Here is a 10,369-nt window from a genome sequence, read left to right as displayed (position 1 = left end):
AGCGGCCTTCAGCTCTTCTGCATTGTTTGGTCTCATGTCTCTCATCCTTCTCTTGGCAATGCCCCATAGATTCTCTATGGGGTCAGGTCAGGCAAGTTTGCTGGCCAATCAAGCACAGTACACTGTATACTTTTCAGAGGTCCGATATTGTTCTATTCTACAATCCTTGTCTTCTTGGTTCCATGTAATATTCTAATTTTCTGGGATTGTGGATTTGGGGTTTTCATGAGCTGTACGCCATGATCATCACAATTATAACAAATTAAGGCTTGACTTATCTCGCTTTGCATGTAATGCGTCTGTCTCATATATCAGTTTCACCTTTTAATTTGCATTACTGAAATTAATGGACTTTTGCACGATATTCTAATTTTCCGAGTTTCACCTGTATTCCCTTTCTGGTTTAGCTCCCCTAATTTTTAAGGATGAACATCCCTCTGATTGGATGCATCGGATTACTGAAAAGCTAAAATCATATGGGCTGTCAATGGAATATCTTCTCCCTCTAGGCTATGATAACGCTATCTATAGTGATCCTTAAGTGGCGTATTATTGATATGGAACGCCAGACAGATTTAAGCCAGGCACCAAGCCCTCACAAAAACCAGGTAAATACCTGTATCCAGCACACAGAAGAGCCCTGACATTGACTCAGCTGGATGTGCTGCCCTCTGCAGTACTAGAGGGTAGGTATAAGAGAGTTCCTTATTCGGAGAGACTGTGCCCTTGTGGAAGTGGGAATATTGAGACGGTTGGCCTTGTGCTTCTGTATTGTTCTTTCTATCGTGAGCTGCGTTCTAAATATATTGCTCCTCTCATTCTTAGATACCCTGACAATTCGGATAAATTTTATATAAACGTATTTCTTTCTGATAAACATGCTCATGTCTCACACTCAGTAGCCAAATTCTGTATGGTTGCGATTAAAATTTGCTCATGGTGTGTCAGAAACGGTCAATTTTAATCGTCCCTCTTTTTCCTTTTTAATTGTGTTTTATCCTATATATTTTTATCTCAATCTTCTATGTAACTGATTTTTTATATGTATATGCATGTATGTGTTTATACTGATATCTACCCTCACGGTAGATTTATTTGATCTGGATTGTGTATCTGAGCAAAGATCGCAATAAACTGAACTGAATTGATTTGGACTTTATGTATTTTTTAAAAAAACATAATAGTTCATCAAAATATACATGCAGATAAAGCTTGGTGTTAAGAAATAAATGTTGATGCCACATACAAGTTGTACTAATGAAAAGCTTCTAAAGACTCAAAGAGCAGCAATTAAAAATATACCAAAAAAAATTGGAAACTAGTGAAAAAGGACTTGTTTGGACACAATGCCAAATCACATCTTGGAACTACATCAGCAAATCTTAAGCTTGGCTCTCTCTCCTTACTGTTGCACTTCTGTGGCAAAGCATAAGCCTTATTCAGATATTGTACTTGTGGGCAACTGTCAAAAAGAAGAGGCAGTAGTCTCACCCTGACACAGTGATCAGTTTCCTACACTTTCCCTCCCATGGCACTCAGGGTTACTGCAACAGTCTGCAGAGGCAACCGCCATAACTTTGATGGTGAACATTTCCACGATTGGCAACCTGGGGAAATTCAGGAAGCTGGTCACAGAAGCATCCACCATCATGCTCATGGTGGCTGCCTCTTCCATTGACCACAGTAACTGTGAGTGGGAGAAGGAGAGAGAAACCGATTGACACATCAGAGGTGGGACTTCTGCCCCTCCCCGCATTTCAACAGCTGTACGTGAGAACAGCTTTTTTAATACATCTGAATAGGGCTATAGTCTGTTTCACATCTGAATAGGCAAGCTATGGTTTGTGCTTGCCCTTCGAGTCAAACTTGCAAACCATAGTTTGATTATAGTTCAATAGTTTGATTATATACCACTCTGTTTAGGATACTAAGTGCAAACCACAGTTTGCTGGTTTAGATATAATGAGGAATTTGTTTGCAACAAAAGGATGGGAATCGGTGTGTGCAAGAGGAGGCATAGGGAAACATAAGTCTGAGGCTCATGATACAACTCCAAACCATGGCTTAGTTCTACATGTGGCCCTGATCCAAATGTAGATATGCACTGTATACAGAAAACATTCTGACCACATTGTTCCCTCAGCTCATAAACTTTCTATGACATGACACCAGCTCCATCAATCAATATCAAAAGCTTATCTTGCAAAAGCATATTCATATATAGATATCAGAGCTTGTAGCATGTTTACACAGGTTAACTAGAGAACGATAGAGAGAGAAAGACCAAAGATACTTACTTCATCATAATATCTTGCCATGTATTGATAGATTTTAGTCAAGGCCATAGCCTCATTAAATTCATTTTCATGTTTCTGAGAAGAAGAAGAATGGGGTAAAAGTGGGGTGGGATCTGGTGAAACAGTTTATATTTGAGGATATCTTTTAGTAATAGTAGCAGCAACATATAAATTGTAATAATAATATTAACTTGAAAGCAAAGAGAAAGTGTTTAGGTAGGTGCAACTAGATTCACAGAGAGGTTGCTCAATTAAGGCACTACTGAGGCCAAGGCCAAGTTTACAGTCAAGACATGGGGAAAGCCTGCTTTTAAAGGCATCTACTTTAAAGACTTTGTAGCAGACCATATACATGGCTTGGGGTTTCTTTAGGTTTCAAACACAGCAAAGATGATTAAATGATACCTTAGATTCCTGAGTTAAAAATTCTTCTAGTTCTGAAGTGGACAATGAGGGCAAATCCTTTATTGCTTTATAGAAAGCTTTAACTTCTTCCTTATACTGTGGAATATCCTTAGCATAAAGAAGTTTATTTGTTGGTGCTTCCTTTAAATACATAAAAAAGACAAATTTTACAACACTTGGTAAATGGTCACAACTTAGCAGCAGAAAAATATTTTAGCATTCCTGTGATATTTATTAATGACCGACAAGGCTTTGACCTCATGGAGCCATTCCTAAGCTAGGTTGTACTGAAGACTATTCACCAGATTTACTTGTTCTTTGTTGCCCATTTCATTTTCTTATGAGACTCCTGTCATGCAGGAAACCATGCTGTAAAGCTTTGAAATGAAGACTAAACTGGACTGCATCTGCTCGGTACAATATAGCTACCTCAAGCCTACACAAAGGCCCAGTTCAGGGGCAACACTAATCTATACTTAGCGTTATGTGAATGAGCTGCAGTGAGGCTTTTCTCTCCCCTCCCCTCCTCCTGCTTTGCAAGAAGGAGGCGGCTGAAAGGTTCCACTATCAGGTTTGAATAAACTGCAGTTGCTCATTCTGTCCAAAACTGGGGAAATACATTTTATTCTAGCTCTGGCTATTTCAAAACACAATCAAACAGGGTTTCAGAGTTTGGTTGTTAACTAGCCACAGTGAGATTTAACAGTTAACTAACCACCCTTGAGTTTAGATGTTAACAGGAAACAGTGGTTTATTCAAAATGAAAAGTGGCAGCCTCTAGTCTCTTACCCTTGTGTGTGTGTGAGATGGAGAAGAGGAGGAAGGGAACATGTGAGCCTGAGGTTAAGAAGACTGTCTGAAACCAATCAATGTGCACACCAAGCCCACTTGGGGCTTGATAAACCTGGGTTTGGTTTTTGCTGCCTGTCTAGGACTGCAAAAAAGAGGTGGCTGTCGAACACCTGCCAAGTGGCTGCTGGGCTGTATTCTTTCTGAAGAGGCAGCCCTCCTCTATTGCAACCAAAAGAATGATCATCCTGAGGGAAGGGAAAGGGAAGGGGAAATGTTGCTAGGTGGTAGGGAGATATCCATGCTGGGTGCTACGGAGACATTTCGCAGTCAAGATACTGTCAGGCCAGTTCTTCTACAGTCAACATGTGGGAGGCCACTTAAAAGGCATTCCACACAGCAGGCTGGGTGCACAGCTCTGAGTTTCTCTGAAGTTTCAACCATGGCACTGCTGAGAAGGCAACTTGTTTTATTTTCAGTTCACTTTAAAAAACTAAGCTTTAGATAGTGAGCCCTTTGGGTCAGGGAATCATATTACTATTATGTATAACGTTTTCTATGAGAAACCACTTTGAGCACTTTTCCGATGAAATAACAATAAATTACTTTTTTAAAGCCACTGGCTTCACATACTGTGCAAGCGTACATCAGCCTAATAACATTATGTTTGCACAGTCCGCTTTACACAGGGATAAGTCCATTGTCTCCAGTGGTCTCACTTGTTCTAAGCAAATTGGGCAAACACAACGTTAATAGGCTGACATACTTCTGTGCAGTATATGAGCCACTCAGTTTTTAAAATTGTTTCTTCATCATTGCAAGCATGTACAGTGGGAACTTGCAAGAAACATCCACTTCTGCCAAATTTTCTGTTATTGGTATCATGGTTTTATGGATTAACCTGAAAGCACAGGGCAGAGCACCGGCAGTCTCTAGATCACAGTCTTTAAGCACCACCGACCCAATATTATGCAGTTTACTCCTATTTTCAATGTACCTTTAAACTAGGAAGTTAGGAATCAAAATCAATCAAGTTGCATGTATGCTGCTGCATAAGCAATGTTCCACATGATCACCTACCAATCAGATAGAACAAGAAAAAGAAAAAAGAAAAAACTTCTACTCTCCTAAAAGGCCCACCATGCCAGCCACCTGCTAGGTGGATCTAATCCAGCAAAGATCACAGTATATGCAGCCAAGTTTTAGGTATGAGGCTTTTTTCTTTTCTTTCTTTTTAACTCCATACAAACGCTCTTGTGTGCATGGAAGAGACAACCAATAGGCTCTGTCTATAGAAATCTGTGCTTGCTGGATCAGGACATGCATTTTTACTAGAATCAGATATTCAAATTACTCAAGAACAGTTTTGAATAAAAACATTGGCTTCAACATAATAACTACTGAAGAACAGTTAATCCTCTATAATAAAGAGCCAGGGTGTACGCCCGTGTCTCTGCGCCCGTGTCTTCCTCGGACATTCTGGGCATGCGCGGAGCGCGTGCCCAGAACGTCCGAGGAAGATACAGCCGCAGGCACCAGGCGGCCATGTTGAGCAGAAGCGGGGACCGGGGAGGGCAGAGGCGGCGGCCAGCTGAGGGAGAAACGGCCGCAGGAGCAGAAGCGGGGACTGGGGAGGACAGAAGGAGGAGCAGAAGCGGGAACCGGGGCCCATAGGGAGGGGAGAAACATCGAGGGCGGGTCTGGACCGGGCGAGGGAGAACCAGCCCGACAATAAAGAAAAGGTTGCAATGCGCACACACACACACAGAGGTTTGCACTAAGCACAATACCCCCCGCCCGCCAAAACACCCGGAAACCAACACAAACAGTAATAAAATAAATGAGGGCACACAGAGCAAAAAGAACACAACTCTCAGAAAAGAACCCCCACTCTCAGCCAGAGGAGGCGGAGGGCCCGGCCGGGAGGAGGAGGACGCCGTCCAGCTACAGGAGGCGGAGAAAGCTGGCCCCAAAGGTCTACTAGCGCCCGTTAATTTAACAGGCTTAAAATCACTAGTCTGAATAAAGAGCCTGAGAAAAAGGGTGTTATAAGTTTATTCGGTCATTGACCAGCAAAGCTGAGAAAAAGATATAAAATAGGAATGTGATATATTACCTTTCCCAGTAGTTGCTCAGACAGAGAAAAGGAATCCATAAATGCTTGGGCAATTACTGATAAACACCCATCTATATGTGGAGTCTTCTTAATATCAAAGACAAATTGGGGATTCTTCAGTATATTCACCCAGAAGCGAAGGGGAAGACTAGTCAGCCAAAAACCAAAACACCTGTAAGTTACTTTAGACGGCAGGTCATTTTTCTAGGCTACTTTTTAGATGACTGAGAATAAATGGGCAAGATCCAGACAAAGTTAATAATGACTAAGTACCATTGAATTTAATGCTATTAAACATGTCTAACTTTTTCTCTCTCTCTCTCATTTATTTCAGTGATCTCAGTGATTATTAGCTTAGTCTGGGACCTGCTCAATACTGTTAAACATCACCAGGATAAGAAACAAAGTGTGCCTCTTGAAATACCATTTTTAATGGGCATAAACATACCTCTCACTAATGAATTGTGGTATTTGCGGACAAACTACACTCAACAACTAACAGCACATTTATTTGTCAACTAGCAACAATTGTTCTCTGAGAGGCTCATAGGCCAAAAAAACCCACAATGGAATAAAACACAAGATTAGAAGCACATAAGAAACAAAAAGTCACAAGAAGAGACAAAAACATTTTAAAGTTAAGAAGCCTGGGTGAACAAGGTGGTCTTCACTCATTAGTGTTGACGGGTTTTAACTTTTCTTTTAAAATGAGCAGCGAGATCCATCCTCTGCAGATTGGGACCATGGCAGGGCAGAGTAGAGGGCGTGCATTCTCCTCCTCCACTGTGGGGCTGAAGCAGAGCGTTTCCCCTTGACAAAGAGCAGCAGTGGGAGGCCTGATCTGGTTGGGACCAGGGGAAGAGTTAAAATCCCCTACCTAACCAGGACAGTCCCAGTTTACAGGAGGGCTGAACCAGCAGCTATATTTTAAAAAGAAAATCAAGGCCCATCAGTGCTAATGAGGGTTCAACATACAATGTGGTTTGGCCCCAAGTGTCACTATGTGTTGCCTCAGATTAAGTGCTGCATGCAGCTCATAATGCTGGGCCATTGAGAGCTGACTTTTGAAAGAAATTAAGGGAAACCTATCATTTCAGATTAACAATGCTATAGTGACAGTTCAACAAGCCCCACTAAAAATAATTTAACCTCCAACACACATTCATGAAAGTTGCAACAACATGCAGAATGCCAACCATCCAAGGTTCAGCATACCAATTAGTTGTGTCCTGAGCTTAGGATATACTTTCAGTGTAGCCTTCAAGGTACACCACGGCCACATTCGCATGTAACATGAAACCAGCATTCCCTTCACCTATGGTTTCAGAAACTCTAAGTCCGAATGTGGGCAACTGCAGTTTTGTCAAGAAATCAACCCACAGTTTCTCTCCCAAAATTGTATCTGCTTTGTACCTTTGGTTTTCACAAGCTTTCGCTGCCTCCAACTCCGGTTTTGAGGTACCACCATTACGTCCAAACACTGGTATCACAGTTTCCTCCCTCTGCAACTGCAGTTGAGAAGAAGGAAGCCCGCACAGCCAATTCCCCCTTCTCTCTGCAGTCAGTGAAACTGCAGAGAAGGAGGTCTCTGTTTCATCCGAATGCAGATGGGAGTGCAGGGGGTGGCGGGGGGGAGGGTGGAACTGCAGGTCTAATGTTCTGCATTACGTCCCAAGGTGGCCCACATTGCCTAGTTCTGAACAGGAATGTTGTGTTTGAATTTTACAGTAAAAAGATGCATGCATATATACCTGTTGGTTTTCCATATATGGACCACATCAGGATCGGTAATTTTTTTATTTTCAGCCTGAGCATCCAAGAAGTCAAAAAAATATTTGACAACAACTGGAGCCTTATTGTTGGGCAAAGTCCAAATGCTCCTAAAGAGCTTCTCAACTACGGAGTGAACTGCAACCTGTGAAGAAAAATAAATGGATGCTTTCCTGACATGTGTACACAGACAAAGTGTTTCTTGAGATGGAAATGCACCCAGGCACAACTGGAAGTCAGGGTCATCCAATCAAATGGACTGGCAGACTCAGGACAGACAAAAGACAGCACTTCTTCACACAAGGTGCAATTAAAATTTATAGAATGTGTTGCCACCGAATGCAGTGGTGGCCACTAACTTAGACAATCTGAAAAGGGATTAGAGTAGTTCATGGACAGGCCCATCAATGGCTAGTATGGAACCTCTGTGTTCATCGACAGGATGCTAATGACTACCAACCTTGGGGAGCAACAGTGGAGGAGGGCCATTGCCTCCATGCCCTGCTTGTGGGCCCCGTAAAGGCATAGGAACACAGGAAGCTGCTTTATACCAAATCAGCCCCCTTGGTCCATCTAGTTCAGTATTGTCTACACTGACTGGCAGCGGCTCTCCAAAGTTTCAGGCAAGAGTTTTTCCCAAGGTCTCCTGTAATGTCATTTGTGCAACTTGCATTACCTGCACAACTTGTGATACTAGACAAACATACTGTTGTGTTGTCAGCCCATATAACTATGTGCTAGATTAGTAAAGCTTCCATTCTTATTTTTGCCGTTCTAGCTTGGAATAAACCCCCAGAGTTACCTTTGTAGACAGGAGTTTGGTGAGATACATTTCCTTCACTTTAAATTTTTGTTTTCCTTTGTGCTTCACACCCTGTATATCTTTGGCTGCTTCAGAATCTGGTAATATCTGTAAGAAAGGTTTACATTAATGCAGATATGGTAGCTAAGGAAGTAAACAAATGAGTAGTTTGTTAGCCTGGCTTACCAGATGGCGATGGTTTGCAGAGTACTCCTCACCTGAGCAACATGTCAACAGAGAAAAAAGGAAAGGAAAAAAGAATAAATGAAGTGCACACAGTAGATTGTTGCTTGGACTACAAGGAAGAAAATCCAGGCATGCAGGTTCAATTATATTTCTATTCAGGCTACTCAGACCTTGGAATTCCCACCACTCTAGATGAGCAATGAGAAAGAAAGAAAGAAAAAAACCCCACAAGGAATCATCATTGGCACTGGTTTCAGTGCTCCTATTTTGCAAGTTTAGGGTCTTCAGAGACAAATCTCCCACATTCTGACATGCAAAGGATGTTGATACTATTATACACCTACCACAAATGATTATTCCAACCTTCTGAGAGGAGGTTGAAACATAAGGTAAACTATAGGATACTTTTGTATTCCTTGAAATAAACCATGCATGTTGGCAGTGCACATGCTACAGGAGAGGTAATTTTCAACAACCTCCCTTTCCATTTGCAGTCCACTGTGCCACAACCCAGGGGTGACAACTGAGAAGCTCCAACAACCTCCCTGCAAGATGAAAACAGCCATGTTGGGCAAAGAGCCAAAGAACAGGTGGAAGGCAGTACCGCTGCAAGCAGCTTGTCCACATCCTCAGGAGTCACAAACTGAAAATGATCCAATCTAATACTGCAAGAGAGATTGCTGGACACCTCCATAACTGGCCTTGCAGAAACACTGGAGCCCAGGTCAGACCGAATATGAAGGATTTTCTCTGCGAAGAACTCACTGAATGCGTCACAATGAGGCACTGTTTCCGGAAACAGTTTTGAAATGGAAACAGTTTTGAAACAGAAGGGGCTTGAGTTAAATCCCTAACAATCTGGAACAGCTCTGCCGGATGAGAACCTGCAGACACAATATGTGCAGAATAAAATTGCTTCCTTGCTGCACATATTGTCACAACAACATAGGCCTTCAAATGGGCTCTATGCTGTGACTTATTGAATTCAAGATTAATCTTCCTCCATTTGTGCTCCAGTCTTCTACCTTGCCAATTCAGCTCCCATAGCTGTTCCGTATACCATGGAGCTGATTATGAAGCAGGTGGAGAAGATGCTTATGAGCAGTCATGTCTACTGCCCTGGTAAGTTCCCTGTTCCAGGTATCCACCAGGGCACCGACAGAATCATGAGCACAACCAACTCCAAAACCCTCCAAGGCCGTTTTGGATTCTTACTGGATCCAACAGCTTTCTTGGATGGACCATACTAATAAGCCTACCACCCTGCAGGGGGTCTAACATGACTGTGAGATCAACCTTAACCAGGAAGTGGCCCATTCATTGAAAAGGGCGAACTACAGGAGACCTCATTCATGGAAAGAACCCCTGATCTGAGCAGAAGACCAAATGCAGCATGTGACCAGCAACATGCTAGTCCTAGGGTGCATATCCTAGGGTGCATGGGATAAAGACACTCAATGTAAGTCCATTCTCTCACAGGGATCCTAGTAAGAGAGATGTTATTCTTATGGACCACAGTCACTCTGCCCCCTTCCCCATACCTGCTCAGCATCCTGGGGAAAGAGGTGGTGCCCACACAAGACTACTAGCATCCCCCAACCAGGTCTCGGTTATACAAGCCAGGTCAGCTCCTTCATCCACAATCAAATCATGGATGATTTCAATCTTATTTTGAACTGACCTGGCCTGCCAATGCCCAATCCTCTATTTCCCACCACTACTGAAATAGTCACCCCAATCTCATAGAATGTGCCTTCTGCTCCATCCTTAACAAGAGAACCAAGACACATCCCTGTGAGCAGCCTGGCACAAATCACTAAAACAAAAAAAACTAACTAAAACTAAAACTGGAGACCTCTGAACTTAACTTCCCCTCAGACCTCAGTCCTACACCAAAGGACCAATCCATCTAGTGGCTGGCTTCAGAAGCTGCCTGCAGACAGATGGCCTACCAGCGCCTGCACTGCTAGCTTGCCTCTGCCCTTTTATGTCAAGCTCCCCAGC

General features: G+C 42.7%; 1 protein-coding gene across 4 annotated transcripts in view; it reads right to left on the bottom strand.

Annotated features, from left to right (window-relative positions):
• PLXNC1 (plexin C1) overlaps positions 1 to 10,369 on the bottom strand; it is a 97,606-nt gene that overhangs the window by 4,089 nt on the left and 83,148 nt on the right. For 2 of the 4 annotated variants that reach the window (XM_053255787.1, XM_053255789.1), the window contains 6 exons: positions 8,366 to 8,397; positions 8,180 to 8,287; positions 7,359 to 7,522; positions 5,608 to 5,755; positions 2,703 to 2,843; positions 2,298 to 2,372 (listed from right to left, as the gene is read on the bottom strand). In XM_053255787.1, the coding sequence (XP_053111762.1) occupies positions 2,298 to 2,372; positions 2,703 to 2,843; positions 5,608 to 5,755; positions 7,359 to 7,522; positions 8,180 to 8,287; positions 8,366 to 8,397 (668 nt within the window). Of the gene's footprint in view, positions 1 to 2,297; positions 2,373 to 2,702; positions 2,844 to 5,607; positions 5,756 to 7,358; positions 7,523 to 8,179; positions 8,288 to 8,365; positions 8,398 to 10,369 lie in introns of those variants that run through there. The other 2 variants (XR_008308547.1, XM_053255788.1) reach the window with 2 other exon arrangements.

The sequence above is a fragment of the Hemicordylus capensis genome, chromosome 5 (genome assembly GCF_027244095.1).
Source record: "Hemicordylus capensis ecotype Gifberg chromosome 5, rHemCap1.1.pri, whole genome shotgun sequence".
NCBI lineage: Eukaryota > Metazoa > Chordata > Lepidosauria > Squamata > Cordylidae > Hemicordylus > Hemicordylus capensis.
This window is presented reverse-complemented; position numbering and strand designations above follow the sequence as displayed.